At 51.1% G+C, this 19,066-nt stretch overlaps 1 protein-coding gene across 6 annotated transcripts in view; it reads right to left on the bottom strand.

Annotated features, from left to right (window-relative positions):
* Positions 1 to 19,066, bottom strand: part of ASTN2 (astrotactin 2) — a 340,921-nt gene that overhangs the window by 203,699 nt on the left and 118,156 nt on the right. For all 6 annotated transcript variants that reach the window (XM_065695849.1, XM_065695846.1, XM_065695847.1 and 3 more), the window contains 2 exons: positions 16,899 to 17,006; positions 3,985 to 4,131 (listed from right to left, as the gene is read on the bottom strand). In XM_065695849.1, coding sequence (XP_065551921.1) covers positions 3,985 to 4,131; positions 16,899 to 17,006 — 255 coding nt within the window. The remainder of the gene's footprint in view (positions 1 to 3,984; positions 4,132 to 16,898; positions 17,007 to 19,066) is intronic.

Here is a 19,066-nt window from a genome sequence, read left to right as displayed (position 1 = left end):
TCTTTTCTTCCTCCTTTTTGGCACTAAAGGGTCCTCTAAATAATGTTTTGCACTTCCATATCCTCATAAAAGCCACAACCAACCTTTCTATAAATCCAATCAGAGTGATGCCTTCTGCTCGGCATGGGCAGAGGCTGTCCCTAAACATGATGCCCTGGGGCAGCAGAAGGAAGAGGATGCTCCAACCATTGCATGCCAAGAGAAGGGTTAGGGGCACCAGCCCATTTCTGAGGGGCAGGACGTCCCCATCCTTCCCCACCAACAAAGAGCAGGGATGCTTCTGCCAGGCTTCCCTGGATTTGGCCACCCTATGAAGGCAGAGGAGCAGTACAAACCAGGCAGTAATTGCTAAGAGGGGGAGAGGAGCTGGGGGTGGACCCCATCAAATGAGCAAAAGGAAGAAGATGAACTGAGGGAGAGAAATAAGGGCAATAGGCACCGGCTGGTCATTAACACTGCTGCTTGGAATATAGCCCCCCAGCTTTTGCTGCCAGTTGGCTTCTGGCCCCAGCCCTTCCCCTCCCCTTTCCTATGCTGCGACTCCAGGGGGCTCAGGAGCTTCCTCCTCTAACCCCATTGCTTGCTGCAGAAGGGAAAGCTGGAGGCATCTGATGGGGCTTCCCCCTGCACCCCTCCTTTTCCCAAGTTGGACTTGGCTCCTGAGTCGCTAGAGCTTGCTGGCAGCTATTTAAAGTTCCCTTCAAAGACGAGTTCTCATCTGCTAGGAGAGGGATATCTTTCAGCCTCTGCCTTGGTTTGGCTTTTCCTGCAGAGGTGTTGATACCTGCTCCGCTTGAGGATTTTTCCTTGGCTATTGAAATAGCACATTTCAAAGAGGAATTGAGAGGGTACTCACCCTTCTCTTGCATGGGAACACCTCCTGTGAACGCACCATCCCTGCCTCCTTGGAGCCTACCTGATCATCATGCAAAATACAGAAGAGATCAGCTCCAGGAAGCAGATATTTAAGTGCAAGTTAACTTCACGAATATCGTGCACACCATCAGGTGCCACGTGAGAAGCTGGCCTAGGGCTGATTCTTCCCTGTGAGGGTGCTGAGGCGCTGGCACAGGGTGCCCGGAGAAGCTGTGGCTGCCCCATCCCTGGCAGTGCTCAAGGCCAGGTTGGACACAGGGGCTTGGAGCAAGCTGCTCCAGTGGAAGGGGTCCCTGCCTGTGGCAGGGGTTGGAGCTGGGTGAGCTTTAAGGTCCCTTCCACCACAAACCAGTCTGGGATTCTATGATCAAAGTTCCCAGCCTCAGCCAGGCCAAAGACATCAGGGGAATGCCCACACCAAACCCTCTTTGCATCCAAGCAAAAGCAGGTTTAAACCCACTCAGGACATCCCCAGAGAGAAGCAAGTCCCATCTTTTCCACCAGCATAAGACTCCGGGTGCCAAACCCCTGCAATCACAAGCAGCCCCGTTTTCACAGGGTACCATTAAGATTTCCCAGCCCAGCTTGGTTCTGTGGTGCCCTTAAATGTTTTATAGTGTTTTGCTGCCAGTTGGGTGCTGCCTTGGGATTTGTGCCATTCGAAAAGAAGGGACAACTTTAAGAGCTTCTCTCTTCCCAGGCGAGGAACTCTGCCATCGCATAAAGTGATGAGATCTTAGCGAAAGTGATAGCCACTGCAGAGCGTACTTGGCTGCTTCTGGGTGAGGAATTTGACTGTTTCTCATAAAAAATATTAACAAAGATCTCGCAGTTTGCAATTATGTTTTACAGTTCCATCACAAAGCTCATTTTAATTCTTCTCCAAGCCGGTCCTACCAGTCCTCTCGCCACATTCTCTTCAGCAAAGTCATTAAGTCGGGACTGGAGATCATCCCATTTCCCCTAGTTTCAAGGATATTAATCTGTTTTAGTGGTATTTCATTGTCATTTCCGTTCGAGTGTTCTCCCTGTTTGCATAATTTGCATTGCCACCCGTTTCCCAGTGACAAGCACAGGCTCAGCTTTCCATGTTCGTTCCACACAGTCACACTGTATTCTGGTTTAGCTTCTTTTTCAAGGAGGTGCTGCCTTCCCTGGGCCAGGAGCAGGATGCTGAGGTCCTATCTCCATCACTCCCTTCCCAGATAATCTTCAACAAGTGCCAAAACCAGTTGTGAAGTCCCAGTCCAAGTGAACTGGCTGGTGCCCATCTCAAAGGGATGTGAGTTAACACTGAAGGAACCTCCTTTCCCCACTGCAAAAAGGAGTTTCTGTTCTCCAGCTACTCAGAATAACAAGACTTCAGAACACTTATATGCAGTTTGGACAACCCTTAAACTTTCTAGAAGCAGGTCAAGGTGTAGAAAGTCCCATTTCAAGTTATGGCTTTTTCACATCACTCCACTGACGTTCAGTTCCTCCAACCTGAGACTACAAAGCAGACACTTGCCTCCTTCCCTTAAAGAAGGACCAAGCTTTGATAGCCCATGTATCTGGAGACTGGGTTGCAATTTCCAGAGTCAGCAGCTTAGAAGCACCCTCAGGATCAGAGCAGAAGCAGCTTCATGCACCAGGATGGAGGCATCAACCAACTGCACACAACACCCATCCCATAAGACACTTATGATCCCCATCACACCTACCGAGGCAAACACTTCTCTGCATCACTTGGTGCAGAGAAGTGGGGTCAAACAAAGCAGTGGTGGAGCTGGGGGAGCACATGCCCTGTCACTGTTACAGTGCACATAACAGCCTACAAACACACATCACAGCCAAGAAGAAACCACTCTTAGCAGGGCTGAACCCCACTTCAAAACACTTGATGAGTCCCTCACCACCACAGGGTGATGGTTTCAGCCCCTCTCCACCATCCCCTGCTGCTGCCATGCCTCTGCATCCCCTTCACCATCCACCTCTCCCCAAAGTATTAATCTCCCCTAGACCTGCCCCTTCACCATCCCAGCCCCAAAGTGGGGGCTATACAGGAGCTGGCCATGCCAGGACACCCCAGCAGCTACGGTGATGCATCAGCACATTTCTGGCAGAGAAAAAGTGTCCCCTCTGCATGCCCCAAGCAGCGAGATGAGTGCAGGAGCTGAGGAATTGAAACCGACTGAATAATGGCTCCTGTCTGCTGGAAGAAAATGAAATTTGCCCTCGTCTTACCGAAAACTTGCACTCGACGCTCACTGCACATTATAAAGAAAAGGTCAGTGAAACACAACAAACGCGAGGAGCCCGCTTGGAGAAAGCAATAGTGACAGCAGCCCTCATCTAATTGCTCAAAGCATCTCTGCCTTGGCTCAACCCTAGCAATTTCCCTCTGCACTGCTGTAAGGGGCTGGGATGAGGAGCTTGGCTGCTGCAGGACAGGAGGATGTCTGCTTGTTCGGGGCTTGTCTGCGAGTTTGTGGGAAAAGAGGAACATCCATCAGACACAATTAGTAGTAGTCGTAGTAGTAATGATAACAGTAAGAAGATGCTACAGAGATTTTGGCCTCAGGCTCATATAATAATAGTAATCATATTAATAATAAAGATCTAGATTTTGGCCTTGGGCCTTTAGTAGTAGTACTAGTACTAATACTACTACTACTAATAATAATATGTAGTAGTAGTAGTTGTTGTGTTAGGACAAGTGGTGATGGTTTTAAACCGAAAAGGGGAAGTTTAGGTTAGATCTAAGGAAGAAGTTCTTTACTGTGAGGGTGCTGAAGCGCTGGCACAGGGTGCCCCAAGAAGCTGCGGCTGCCCCATCCCTGGCAGTGCTCAAGGCCAGGTTGGACACAGGGGCTTGGAGCAAGCTGCTCCAGTGGAAGGGGTCCCTGCCCGTGGCAGGGGTTGGGACTGGATGAGCTTAAGGTCCCTTCCAACTCAAACCATTCCATGATTCAGATTTTGGCCTGGGGCTCATGGATGTGCTTTGCTCCTTTGGGAAGGGGGATCCGTGCAGCTGAACAGAATCAGGCCAATTCCCAAAGAAAGGGACCCCCATGTCCCAGACACAGCCTATGGGGCAGCAGGGTCTGAGTCCCCCGAGGGTCTTACCATCCGCAATGAAGTGCTCGGGTACGTGAAGCGTCACCTTGACGGTGAGCGGGCAGGAGAGCTGGGAGCCACACACCACGGCCAGGATGCAGGAGCTCACCGCGATCAGGGTCAGCGCTGTCTTGTTGATGGGGCTCTTCATTGAACCTGGAAGGCAGACAGAGGGGTAGGTAAAGGTAAAGCTGTACCTGGGATGCAGGAGAGCCCCAGCCTGAAGGAAGGGCAGGCACTGAAAATGAAGACATCAGCTCAGTAGCACTGGAATAGCTCCTGAGGTCTCCAAACCCATTACATCGTGTTTGGCTGGGGTTTAACATCCATGTTGCTTCACTCATTGAGTTACATCTGTCTTAGGGACTATATTTTCCTGGAAGAGGGAGAAAACCTGCTCAGAGCCCTGTATGGACCCTCTGCCTCGGAAGCCCTCCTAACCCTAACCACCGTCAGCTACGGTTGGGTTGGACAGAGCAACCCCCAAACTCTGCAGAAATGGGGGTGAAACTGGGCAGGAGTCATTGAGAGAGAAGAATCCCAGGAGATTGGGATGCTCTTGTGTGGATGAGACACCCTCCACTGATGGAGGTAACCAGGAGAAACTGTCCCAGGCCACCACTATGCCATCAACAGGTTTCCACTGCCCAAGAAGGGAGCAAGCCTGGAGTCTGCATCCGTGGGTACCACTGATTCCTCCCTGCTCAGCCTCTCCAGACATGGGGATACCCCACTGCTGCTCTGACTGCACCCCTTGCCCCACGGCCACTTAGTCCAACACCTCTCACAAGCACTCCACTCTGCTCAAAGCTAGCAACAGACACCTCACAAAGTGCCAGTTCCCTTCTCCAGTGCTTGGGATGCCCATCAAAAAACACTTAAGGACTATGGCGATGCCAAGGAGAAGGCACAGCCCCACATTTAACCCCAACCACTGCACAGTTACAGCGCAGTTGACCTGGCCACATCCCTGCTCAGGATTCCGGTGAGGACACTTACTGATTTCTTGGAAGCCAATCCAGCCTCTCCTCCCTTGCTCCCTGGTGTTCTCCATCTCTTCAGCAAAGAGAGATTTAAAAAGCATCAATCTGAACATTGAATGGGAAATACATCCAGCAAGTTAGCACTTGCACACCCTGTAGTGTGACCAAAGCTGCTATAGAGATGCTGGTGCCAAGGCAGAGACCTTATGCTTGGCGCAATCTGTGTTTTCCAGTCAGAGTGTGACCCACCAAAGCATTCCCTGCTGCAGGATGGAGCCTGCACCGACCTGCTCCAACCAGCATCCATGGATGGGAGAAATGGCTGTTCTGCCGGAAAATACCCCCTCACTGAATACAGGAGTATGCAAATACATTATTTATGAAGCATTTTTACTGTCCTTATGCATGCATCATCTAAACAGCTTTCCCACCCCTATTTCACAGCTTTATCGCCTATCTCCTGTGCCCTTCACCTTTAGATCCTCTTTTTCTTTCCTTCCCTATCTTTATTTAAATCACCAGCATAAGTTAGCACCTCGTTGGGAAGCAAACTCATTGAGCAGACTGTGCCTGCCACAAACTCTGCTCTTGCTCGAAGCTACTACACAAATGCTAAAAGGGAAAAGAGGGGGAAAAAGGAAGAGAAAAAGCAAGGAAAAAAGCCTCCACTGGGATAAGTGGACACAGCCAAGTGCATAATAGAGCAGAGAACACTGGGGTTCACCATTATAAATCACCTTTCAACCCAGGGTATTAAAGCACTTTGCAAACATTAAATTACAAATCCCTTCTGAGTTGGAAGAGTATTATCGCCTCTTCACAAAGAGCCTGAATCACAGGTATAATGGCAGCTTCCAGCATCCCACAGCCAGAGTGGAGCTGGAGGAGTCAGGATCTGGGAGCTCCCATCTCCAGTACTCCACGTGGCTGCTTCTTCCCCCATGAGTAAGAGGAGACGGGCACAGGAGCTTGAAAGGGTCAAAAGCTCATTACAACTCAATGAGTTTGAGCTTGGCTGCCCAAGGAAAGGGACAAGGTGCTATAAAGTCACCCATAAGTCAACCTTCCCCTCTCGCCTGCCTCCTGCACCCCACTTGTTTCCATCACAGCGCTAATTATTGACCTCCGGAACTGCCCAACGTTGGCTTTGACCGACTGAACCAAAGCAATGGGTCTTCTGCTTGAGCAGAAATTGGATTTCCAGCTCAGCTCTTCACTGCTCAGGGCCAGTCTGCTGCCAGGCTGGAAGGAAGGCTGCTGGAAAAGCAGATCCTTCCCTCATTTGTTAAAGAGAAGGACACGGCTCCCATTTTCCGTCCCATTGCCTGCTCTTCAGACCACCGGTGCTCCAGCAGAAACACTGCTGTGCTGTGTTTAAAAAGCCATCTGGAGATAAACAGCTTCATGCTAGGCCTCTAAAACCACAAGCAAATACATTCCTAGCAAGCCACTGTTAACCAAATCAAACTCACCAGGGCTTCATGCTCCTGTCAGAGGTGAGACAAAATGATCCATCCCTTCCTTGGCCCAGAGAGGGGATCCAAACACAGCTCGGTAACTCAGGCCAGCACCACATGAACCACTACACTGCAAATGGGAGCCCTGCTTGGTTGAAGCCTGCTCTTCCCTCCTCTCCTTGTTACCTCTGTGCTTCCAAGGTGTTTAAAATGCAGATTTGCAAACCAAGGTCCACCAAACAAGCTGGCATCAACCTCCTTCACTAAAAAGAGGAAGCGTGGAGGAGGATACAAGACCTTTATGGACAGCTGATGTGACTCAGAAGCCCCCAGAGCCTCACCATCCAGCCTTTGTTTGGGTCTCGTGGGGTCCAAAAAGCGTAAGAGGAAGAAAGTGACCAGGCACGGATGAGATCAAACTCCCTGTATTCCTCTGCTCTAATAAATCCTTCCTCTAATGAGATGATCTCTCCATGTTTTTAATAAAGCATGCTTCTGTTGCGTTTTGAATGGTTGCAACCAAGTAAGAGGGTGCCCAAGAGCTCAGTTTTGGGGGGAAAGCAATGGTCAGTGGAGCCTGTGCCCGAGGAGCAGGCAAAAAGCAGGCAGAACACATGAGGATGATGAAGGAGAAGAAGAAATCCCTGCTTTCCAACAGGGAGAAGTCACCTCAACCCCCAGCGAGTGAGAGCAAAGGAGGAAGAAGCAGAAAGCAAAGCAAAGCGCTCTGTTTCAGGGCAGAAGCATACCCGAGATGCTGCCTGCTAGCCATCCAATTAACAGCAGCTTAATTAGACTGGGAGACAAGAGGAGAGCCAGCACTGTGGTCAGAGGGGCTGCTGCCACCACCACCGTTCCCACCCAAGGATTTCTGCTCCTCCTTTTCAACACTGGAGCCAATGAGCCCAGCTCCATCCTCCCAGGGAAGACACGGGTCCCTCAGCAGCCAGCTCGGTGCTTGCAAAGCGCCACATCCCTGTGAAGCTTCTGCACCTACTGCACGATGCAGATAGATCCAAAGGCACTGGTGTAAACACTGCAAACAGCCCCTCCAAACACACCTTGGAGATACCATCTCCTCGTGCAGTTAATTACTCATTGCTTTGTACACCTTCCCTTGCTCACTTAAAGGACAAGGAGGGGGAGAAGACACCCATCAAAGCTCTGAGCTCGCTTCTTTTTAATCCTAAATTTAGGAAGGGAAAAAAGAAAAGCTCTGTTCAGAACACGGATGGATTTACAAGCAACACAAACATCCCGTGCTCTGGGTAATGCGATGTTTCTAAATCAGGCTCATAAATACATGCTTGGGAGATTAGTCCATAAGAAAAAATGCACTTTAATTACCCCATCTTTATCAGCACACAGCCCACGGTGTTAGCCATATGTGGGTGTTAAACGCCAAGTGCTTTGCAATCTTCCCCACCCCTCCGGAGATAACAGCAATAATAGGGAATGTTTTGCGACTACTCGGATATTAAAATGTATTTCCACCACCCGAGGAAGACGGAGCAGGGGAACAGTGAGTGCCTGAACTGCTTAGCAATGCGTGGAGCAGCTGCCCAGCTGCTGTGCCATGCCGCATGCAGAATCTCCTGGTGCAGGGTGAGCAGCACCCACAGCATCCCCACGGAGCAGCGAGCCCACCGCAGCCCATCTCTTGACCCTGCATCCCTCCTGGTGTTGCTGGTATGTCACTGTACCAGGAGTGCTCCTAATGATCCCTCTTTCTGTTCCAGCTGAGCCCCATTAGGATGGTACAAGAGCATTTCCAGGACACCCTCACACACAGAAACACCTCAAGGTGTTTTACAAGTGGGCATCGCGTGGAATCAAATCAGACGCCACTTGAAGGGAGCAGTGGTGTTGAAAGGCGGCTCTGGCCACGGAGCATCCCTGTGCTGGGATGTGCCAATCTCCCTTTCCTACCCCACACCCCTTCCACATCAGGATGCTCTCTTTTCATCCAGCACACATGGGATGGGATAGGATGGGACATCTTCCTTCCAACCAGGTGCAGCTCTCTTGTACCATGGATCCCACCAAATCTTCATGGACCATTGTGTCCCAGATACATTCCCTTCAGAAACAGGTTGTGAATGCAATGAACCCTCCAGGCAGCATCTGAGCAGTGGGGTGAGAGCCCAAGCAGGCATTTCATTCACACCCTCTCCACAATGCCTGCCTTCGGCCTCTCCTTGAGCAGGCACCTTCTCCATCACTGCCTTAGGCAAATCCCAAGTGAAGGTGCTCACATTTAAAGGCTGGATCTGGGTCAGGGCTTGGGCACGGGGCTGTCTCCAGCCTCATCCCCTGAGTCAGCAGGATGAGGATCAACCCAAAGTGATGGCTTTGCTCTTCCCAGGCCAGAGGAGACTCACGTCCAAGAGAGCAGAGAGGGTGCACAGCAGAAGGGATAGGGAGGAAAAGCAAGGAAGAAAGACGGCTGCACTGTGCAGCAGAAGGGTGAGATCAGACGCTTCTGGATTTATAGAGGATTTGATCTTGCTAAGCACACGCTGAATCAGATTAATACTATTAACATTTATGAACTATGAATTAGCCAAGGCATCCTCCAGCACAGCACAGAGGGGGTGCAGAAAAGACAGCCCCAGGTGTGGGTTGGGAAGAGGAGGATGCTGAGGGTGGCATGGCCACAATGGGAGGTCAGGATTGGGCTGCTGGACCCCGTGGCAAGGTCAAGGCTTTGGCGGCTGATCTGTGGTGTGCACCACAGCCTGCATTGGAGATAAAGAGCCCCAGCGAGCTCTCGTGCTCCTCCAGCCTTTGCTCTTCACATGCTCCTGGAGTATTAATGCCTCATGTATTGAATAAATATATTTACTTCCTAATTATACAGTTGCTGGTGGTGCTCCCGCTTTGCTTTAAAACAATGGGCCTGCAGTTCCGAGACATGCTGCCAGTAAATTGCAATCAGGAGGAGGAATAGGGAAGCGGAGGGAAAGGAAAAGCCCTGAAGACTGGGCAAGGAAGTGGGAAGGGAGGGTGGAAACAGAGATGAAGGTGGCACAGGCAGAAATGCTGTGAGCCACCAGCCCCATCGCCACCAGGGTCAGCATCTCCAGCCCCATCACCGTGGGTGACCAGAGCTGCCTCAGCACAGCGAAGAGGGGGGAATCTGCGCAAACCCAACTTGCTCTCCTGGCACCGTTACAGTTTTTTGCCATTTCTCTGGGCATGGACTATTAAAATCAATGAAGTCAGTTCTGCTTTCGTGTTCTCGGTGCTGAATCGCTTGAGATAAAATCGCATTAAAGAAACAGTTCCATATTTAAAGGCAGAGATGGTCTGCACTGGAATTTTCTTTCATGCAAATCAATGGAAACACTTCTCATGGAATTAAAGCCCGATCTCTTTTTTGTTTTAAACTCCAAATGAGTCCCAATTTTACAATATACAAACACAAAGGCAAATCCGAGTGGAAGGCTTCATTTTAAGGAGGAGGGAAAGCAATTTTCCGTATAGTGTAATGAAAACATTATTCCTACAGGAAAAAAGAGGAAAGAAAGTAATCATTATCTATGAAATAGCTCATGTTGAGTCACAGCCCAGGGAGGATTGTGCTCGGCAAGCAAAGGGCTGGTCAGACAGCTGAATTGATTTTGGAGACCTGGAAAGAGTAGGGATGGAGGCCAGGATGCCACAGAGAGCTCAGGACCTGGCAAGAGATGCCCCACCACACTGCCCATACAGGCCCTGCCTGCCCTTCCATCACCACCCTGCAGGCAGAGCTGGGCTGCTGCCTGGGATCATGGAATCCCAGCCCGGTTTGTGTTGGAAGGGATCTTAATGCTCATTCAGTTCCAATCCCCTGCCACAGGCAGGGACACCTTGCACCAGAGCAGCTTGCTCCAAGCCCCATCCAACCTGGCCTTGAACACTGCCAGGGATGGGGCATTTACCCAAGAGGATGAGAATAAGAATCTCTGCTCTGCACAGCTCCCCAGGCTTGGGCCACATCCCCTCCGTGCCTCAGTTTCCCCTACAGCCAAGCACCGCACAAGGACAAGCGTCAGTGTGCCACAACACCCACCCTCCTCCTCCTCCTCCTCCTCCTCCAACCAGAGACACATCCACAGCATCACAGGCGCACCGAGCATCAGCACCGAAACGCACCTTCCTTTCGCACGCGGAGCCGACCCTCCTCCTGCCCGCATCCAGCGGGCTCATGTTCCGCTTCCTGGGAAACAAGAGGCTCGTTGCCATGCGGAGGGCGGCAGCAGGGCGATTAGTGAAATTTGTTACCCACATGCTCCCAACAAAATTAAATTAAAAGCCCTGCTTTGCTGTCGAGATAAGGGCCGAGCCCCTGAGATAATTCTTTTCGCTCTCAAACACTCAATTACTCGCTGAGGCTGGATCAGATACAATCAGGGAAATAAATATATAAACAGGGAGAGCCGCACTGCCTCCAGGAGCAGATGTAAGAGCCGTTATCTCCAGCGCAGTCCTGGGAAGTTAAAGAGCCTGCGGCTCCTGCGGCATCACAACTGCTTTAACTATGGACCCCTCCGTGCCTCTGCTTATGCTCTGCAGCCAGCTTCCTGCAGTATCCCTTCTTCCTCAGCACGCCTGCGTCCCCATATCTACAACCCCCAAGGACTTACAGGGCTGAAGATGTTGTTGGAGTAGCCCCAGCCCAGCCTCTCTGCACAGATGGAGTCAGACAGGGATGGAGAAGGGCTCCAAGTGGGTTTTAAGTGCTGATGCGGTGCCTGCTTGCTCTGCAAGCAAAATAAGCCCTCATGCAAAAGCACAATGTTTGCCCGCTGGAAAAACAACATGCACAATGGATTGATGAGAAAGGATGGATATTAAGAGCATCCCTCATCAGCACCACCAGCCCAGGGCATCACAGTGGTTTAGGCATGGATGCAGCCTGGGTAGGACATAACCTGGTGCTCTGAGAGGGAAAGATGAGACTTGTGCCATGAAGGTACCAGCACTGACCTGTCCGTCTATTCCTACACTGAGCAGCCTTGTCCCCCCTTCCCAGGGAAGCCGGTCCTGCTTCAGAGCACTGCCGGTGCCAGCAGGGAGGGACAAGGCTCCCTGAGCACACACGGGCAGCACAAGGCAAGGACAGACCCTTTACTCCCTCTTGCTGGTGTAAGCAACCCAACACGTTTGCTTTATCCCCTTTCATCTCCCATTTGATTCCCAGCAGCACCTCCCGCAGTTTGAAGGCTGCCACCCTGGCAAACTAGACCCGGTGCACATGGAATCACAGGGGTGATTCCCTGAGGAGCACAGCACACACACTACCCACAGCATTCGCCCGGCCCCAGTGAGCACTGGCAGAGCACCGAGAGCGGTACCCACATTTCATCCCGCATTTCGTTTAGTTCCCCATGAAATACTAAGTGTTTGCTGCCTCTGGAGACAGGAGAGGATCAAAGCGAAGCTTCCTCATATGTAACAGACTCCGAATACCTAATATTCCCTTCTAAAAGGCCTTGTTTTAAACACCAAACACAGAGGCAGATCAAAGCTCAGCTTCTCGTTTCTCTAACAGCCCTCAGAAGACTTCACCAGCCAGCAACATGCGTGCGCACACGTTCTGCTGACACCGATCCAAGGGACGCAATTGGACGCTGCTGATCTGTCTAAGCCATCACCAGGGTGCCTTGCTCATGGATTCCTCAGCATCCCAAAAGCAGCATCCCTCCCTTCTCTGAGCTGCTGGGGAGCTCTCCTGCAGTGGGATGGGAAGATATCACTTGAATAAAAATGTGTGAAAACAGGGTGGGATGCTTCCCTTCATCTAAGAGGCTTCAATAGAGATGATGCTGAAAGGGGTGAAGCGATCCTAGACCTTCTCACAGAGACTTCAGTGCTAGTGGAAGGTGCAATGACTGACAGCCCTGGGGACGGTACCACAGCCACATGTAAGGAGGTTCTCATGCTTCCCGATTCTCCCAGGGGAGCAGGAAAGGGGAAAGCCAGCCCCACAGCAAGCAGAGCCCCAGAGCAAAAGAGAGAAAAAGTAAAGAGAAAAATCCCAGTTCTGGAAAATCATAGAACAGTCAGGGTTGGAAAGGACCTCAAGATCATCCAGTTCCAACCCCCCTGCCAGGGTCAGGGACACCTCACACTAAACCATCTCACCCAAGGCTCTGTCCAGCCTGGCCTTGAACACTGCCAGGGATGGAGCATTCACAGCTTCCCTGGGCAACCCATTCCAGTGCCTCACCACCCTCACAAGAAAGAATTTCCTCCTTATATCCAATCTAAACTTCCCCTGTTTAAGTTTAAACCCATTACCCCTTGTCCTGTCACTACAGTCCCTAATGAAGAGTCCCTCCCCAGCATCCCTATAGCCCCCCTTCAAGATACTGGAAGGCTGCTCTGAGGTCTAAAATCTCATGGGGTCAGTAATGAGGGTCTGCAGGAAGGAGCAAACCACCCAGCCCTAGCTGAGATCCCTCCAGCCTTCAAGCCCGGAGCTCTGCATGGCCTGACAGCCTCTCTCAGGACTTGTTTCACTTGGAAAAGTAGGACATCAAGTCCACATTCCAGCTCCTTTGGGACTGCATGCCAGCCTTGCCATCAGCACTGCCATCCAAGTGAAGGACAGAATCACAGAATCCCAAGGGTTGGAAGGGACCTCAAAAGATCATCTAGTCCAACCCCCCCACAAGAGCAGGGTAACCTACAGTACATCACACAGGAACTTGTCCAGGCGGGCCTTGAATATCTCCAGTGTAGGAGACTCCACAACCCCCTGGGCAACCTGTTCCAGTGCTCTGTCACTCTTACAGTAAAGAAGTTCTTCCTGATGTTAACGTGGAACTTCCTATGTTCCAGTTTACACCCATTGCCCCTTGTCCTATCACTGGATATCACTGAAAAAAGCCTAGCTCCATCATCCTGACACCTACCCTTCACATATTTGTAAACATTGATGAGGTCACCCCTCAGTCTCCTCTTTTGCAAGCTAAAGAGACCCAGCTCCCTCAGCCTCTCCTCATAAGGGAGATGCTCCACTCCCTTAATCATCTTTGTGGCTCTGCGCTGGACTCCTTCAAGCAATTCCCTGTCCTTCTTGAACAGAGGGGCCCAGAACTGGACGCAATATTCCAGATGCGGCCTCACCAAGGCTGAGTAGAGGGGGAGGAGAACCTCTCTTGACCTACTAACCACTCCCTTTCTAATGCACCCTAAGATGCCATTTGCCTTCTTGGCCGCAAGAGCACATTGCTGGCTCATGGTCATCCTCCTATCCACCAGGACCCCCAGGTCCCTTTCCCCTTCGCTACTTTCCAGCAGGTCAACTGATCCATCACAATACAGAGGATGGAGAGCTGGTGTGGGCATGGGCTGTGGTGAAGAAAAATGATGGAGATGGGTACGACCAGAGAACCTCTTGAAATGATCCAGCTCCCCAGGGACACTGGTGAGCAGCATTGCCTCTCCCTGCTCAAATCCCAGGGATGGGGCTGAGCCCAGCAGCAGAGAAGGACCAAGGCTCCACAGGAAAATCTTGTTCATGTTATTCCTGGTGCTCTCCCCACCTCCAGCTTCTCTGGAGACTTTCCAAAGACAGGGAAACATCAGTGTGAGGGGATCCCACAGACCTAGAAGCTGGGAAGGTGCATGGTGGGGTGTGCTGAGACTGCAGAAGGTGATGCCTCAGCCATCCCTGCCCCTGTGCCCAGACTGATCAAATTTTTCCGTGTATTGTAGCACTGAAAACCAAGTATTAAGGGGTTCTGAGCTACCAGAACAAGCTCTCATTTACCTGAGAATGACCCTCAATACATCTTGGCAAAGCACTATGAAACCTGCAGTCAGGAGACAAACAGAGCCCATGACCCACTAACCAGCTCACCTATGGTGCCACCCTAACTGGAAGCTTCCTTGGGATCAATGCCTTGACAGCATCAATAATCAGGCTCAATCCTGAAAAACCTAATCGGGGGAGAGAAACCCCAAGGAATCTCTCTCCTTGGACCTGATAACTATCTCACAGCACCTGCAACGACACGCAACCGTGGCAAAATCGATCCGAAACATCATTGTCAGAATTAACTGTATCTGACGACGCGTCCCTCTCCATTTAAGTTACATCTCATCCAATTATGGATCTTTACTGAACTTGTAATTATGAGTTTGGTACTGTGACTTCCCACTAAGCTATTGCTTTCCTTCCACGAGGGAGAGGAAAGTCAATGAAAGGATAATAGAAAATTCCTTTCAAGGACGTAGTGATGGCAAAATTTAGCTAGACAGGAGGGGAAATACAATGGGGACTCAATGCGAGACAATTCCCTCTGTTAGCCCCCACCGGACATGAACAAACCAGGTTCGCACAGCACCAGTCAAACACTAAGGCAGATCTAACAGCCAGCTCTGTGCAGCCATGCAAGGCAGCTCTTCCCCCCAACAACTCCCTTCAAACCCAGCCATCAAAGCTGTCCAGGTGATCAACAGCTTATTCAAGGGGGGAAAAAAAGGAACGCTTCCCATTTATCTACTACTTTCTATTTGCCCTACCAGAAAGATTAAACAAACAACCCAAAGCCACCGTGTATGTCAATAAGAATATCTTTGTACTCGGCATCCAGCACGAGTGTGTGTTTCCAGAGACTGTCAGAGCACTTGACCTCACAGGGAATGGAGTCAAGGCAGTGTGAAAGCAAAGATTTATCTGCTTTCCATTAAAACACAGTTTTCCACACCATGCTCATGCTCCATCTCTCCCTTCCCGAGTGGCAGCTGAAAACACCCTCAAACTTCAGGGGCTTTTCCAAAGCATTCAAGGACTTTACGTTAGAACAACTCATTGATAAAACTGCTTCAGCACTCGGGGAATTTCTGCCCTGCACCAGTGACCTTCCAGGACCATTTCTTTTGTCTCTCTTTGTAACGCAACCAATTTCCTCCTCCGCTCGCACATCATTTCCCCCTTACTGCAGCTATGTTTGTTCTGCAACAGGTAACTTTAACTCAGGAATTCTCTCTGTGCTTTTCATCAAAGGCTCGGTGAGAATTTCTCCTGGTTCTAAAACACATGGCAAAGAGAGCTAACACAACCGAATACCCTGCCTTCCAGCAGGAATAAACTCAACACACCCTGCGCACGTGTGTGCTTATTCCCATGTGCAACCATCAAGCTGATCAGAGGTGTTGAGGTAATTTCACATTCAAATAAACACATTGAGAGCATTTATCAGAAGGCCTCATCGTTGAAACAAATGGGGCCGTGCTGGTGCAGCGGGCGCAGGCATCTCTCTGACTGAGCTCTGCCTGCCTTAACACAGAAAACAGAGGGAGCAAACCCACTGTGCAGTTCTCAAATTGCTTCCCAACATCGCAGTTTCCTCACAGGGATTTGTCAAATGCAGCAGCAAATCTTGCTCCATCCTCCACCAAAGACTGAGGGTCCCGAACAAAAGGGCTCCAGTGTGATGCGACCAGAGGAAACAGGTTGGACACGGTTTGGAGCAACCTGCTCTCATGGAAGGTGTCCCTGCCAATGGCAGGGGTTGGAACTGGATGAGCTTTAAGGTCCCTTCCAACCAAAACCAGTCTGGGGTTCTGTGATTCTGTGAAATGTGGACACCGATGTCAATGTGAGGATGGTTATTTGTTCCTCACAATAAAGCCTGAAGGGACTCCAGTCTACAAACCCCTGTCCCAACCCTCGCTTTGCATTTGCTCCTTTTAATTGCCTTTGTGTACAGAGGAAGGTGGGAAACATAGGGCAGAAAACAGGAGTTTGGAGCAAGGAATTGCCAAGTGCCTATCCCTGAGAGCTGCACTGGCACCAGGACAGTGATTGACACAGTCACCATCCACCAGTGCAGCTTCGGGCAAGTGCCAGGGCATGTGTAATGTAGCTCATAGTAGAAACAAAGAAACCCAGAACCTCAGCAACATCACCAGGAAATGCTGTTTATGGCTCATGCATGGTGCTGCATTACACGAAGAGCACATCTTGGGATGCCCTTACCTCTCCAGACTGGTATTGTGGTTCTTACCTAGATTCATAGAATCACCGAATCATAATCATGAAATCAACCCAAGTTGGAAAAGCCCTTTAAGCTCATCAAGTCCCACCACTACCCCAGCCCTGCCAAGGCCACCACTGACCCATGGCACTGAGGCCTCGTCTCCACGCTGTGTGAGCACTTGCAGGGCCGGTGCCTGCAGCCCTGCCCTGGGCAGCCTGTTCCAATGCCTGAGCACCTCTGGGGCAGGAATTGTTCCTCAGCTCCATCTAAACCTGCCCTGGTGCAGCTTGAGGCCGGTTCCTCTTGTCCCATCCCTTGTTCCCTGGGAGCAGAGCCCAGCCCCTCCTGGCTCCATCCTCCTGTCAGGCACTTGTAGGGAGCCATCAGGTCCCCCCTGAGCCTTCTCCAGACTAAGGAAGTTCACACAGTATCAGACAGCATCACTACTGCACAACCACTTTTGTCCTCTTACACCATCTCTCACCAGTGCCTATGTCATCCTGTACCTTTGCTTCTCCTCCGGCTCCGGTACTGCTCGGTGTAGAAGGTTAGCTGGGTTTCATCATCCGCTTCTGAGCCAGAGTTTCCTTTGGCACGTCCAAACCCAATCCCACCTGCAAGCAATAGAGAGCAAAGAATCAGCTCTGTCAGTTGGGATGCACAGCAGCAGGGAAGAGCTAGGAGCATCTCAGCAGAGCTGATGGATTTGGCCAGTATCCGGCACTCTCATCCCAGGAGCTCTGCTTGGGATCACCAGGAGTGACCAGGGGCTTTTGCCACTTATGATTTCACTGCTTCCTTATCAAGAACCAAGACCCCATGGTGCCGTTTGTGATGTGAACATAAGATGCTGTCTACCCCAGGCACGCATTGCAATGCATTGACAAAGAAAACCTCTGAATGCAGAAACTGCTCTCTCCAAGGATACGCAGACGGTGAACTGTGAATTTTAGGTGTTTGCTTCAAAGCAAACCCAGCAGAGACACGTGGTGCGGGGAGAATACAGCACTCGGATCCCCTCTGCATGGTGAGGGTTCCTTCCTACCCCTAGCACCCACATTAGCCCATCTGCTCTACCAGCTTGCCCTGATGGCCAGCAGATGCACCTCTGCCATAAGAAACAGCGTTGTGCCATGGTTCACTTGACATCTCCCTCCTGGAGCTGGAGACGACGTGGGATGCTGGAGAACCCTGGCTCGCTTCAGCTACAGGACCCACCAAGGAGTGCTAAAGACACTTAAAAAGCGATACAGGCTCTAACTGGCAGAAGTCCTTCAATCCTTGCAGAGTTTAAAGCAAAGAGGCCTCTGGGGGTTGACAGTGGTCCTTTAAACTGCCATTAAAATATTTTACAGGTTTTAAAAAATCCTTTATTCTAGGCAGAAGCACAATTTCCCCACTTCTTGGCAGGAGAACAGAAAACGAGCAGCGCCTTCTGCCCTCTCAAATCCTTAATCACCGCAATGAGAGGTGGCTGGCAGGAGCCAGAGGGACTTCGGGAGCTCGGCACGTGGCTCCTGCCCCATCCATGCCCCGACCTGGCTGTGCAGGGACCTCAAAGTGGGTCATAACCAGGGGGGTGGGAAGAGGCTCCACCAGCTCCTTCCCGTCTGAAAGCAGCAGGAGGAATCAGTGCTTGCACACAGCAGCTGGAACATGGATCTGGTGGGTTTGCAGACTCACACCTCAAATAATAACCCACCATCAGCCCCTCTTCAGACCCCTTTAATGGCAAACATCCAATGCCGTGGTACAGCCGCACCCAGGGACTGGGGTTTTGAAGGACACAGCGGAGTGGTAAAACCAATCAGGCTTATTCACATCAGCGAGGAAAATCTTAATTAACCTGGGCTTCTAATGCAAGCCCTTGGGCAACCAGCCAGGGCTGCAGCTCTGCTGCACCTCCCCTTCTCCCCCCAAGCCTGGGCTCTTCTGCTACTGGCAGTGCCCAGGGCTGGGAGACAGACACCAGCTATGGAAGGGTTTTCCTCCTGGAGCTCGGCCCAGGAGAAGGATGTGGCATTGCCTATGCAGGCAGGACATGGTACATCCCTCTGCCACCTACCCACGAGCCAGACCTGGTCCCTTTGGTGCAGGCAGATGGCTGGGGGTGGACAGAAGCAGTGACCTCAGGTGCTTGTTCTGCTCTCGCAGCCCACCGAGGTGACCAAGCAGCCGGTGCAGGCAGCAGCCCCCTCCAGCCCCTCCACGTTTGTTTGCCGGCTGCGTCTCGGTGATGGATGGAGCTGACATGTTAAATTACTCAGGCTGGATGTCTTCAGAGAGCTTGTGACAGCAATATTGCATTTTCTGATTACCCAGCACTGCACAGGATGTATAAATACAGGAGAGTCGGGAGACCCGGTACAGGTCCCCAGCCCACAGTGAAGCATCTCTTCTGACCCAACACACAGTGGCAGAGGTCAGCCTGGAAACATGAGCCCAGGACAGAGAAGAGGCTGTAAGGGGATGTGCTTTTACCCCTTTGCTCTATCAAGGATGCTAGAACGCATCTTGGTGGTAGTTCTGGGGGGCCCAGAGCCCAGTTGAGGCAGCCTATAGGATGCAGGAGCACTGATCCTGCCATGAACCTGACTTCGTGTTTGTCTCCAAAATGCAGCTGAAACATCTATGAGATGCTCATGCTTGGGGCAGTACCTCCTGCAGCAGCTCC

Source organism: Lathamus discolor, chromosome 15 (assembly GCF_037157495.1).
Source record: "Lathamus discolor isolate bLatDis1 chromosome 15, bLatDis1.hap1, whole genome shotgun sequence".
Taxonomy (NCBI): domain Eukaryota; kingdom Metazoa; phylum Chordata; class Aves; order Psittaciformes; family Psittacidae; genus Lathamus; species Lathamus discolor.
The sequence above is the reverse complement of the archived record's forward strand: the minus strand, read 5'-3'. Positions and strand labels throughout refer to the sequence as shown.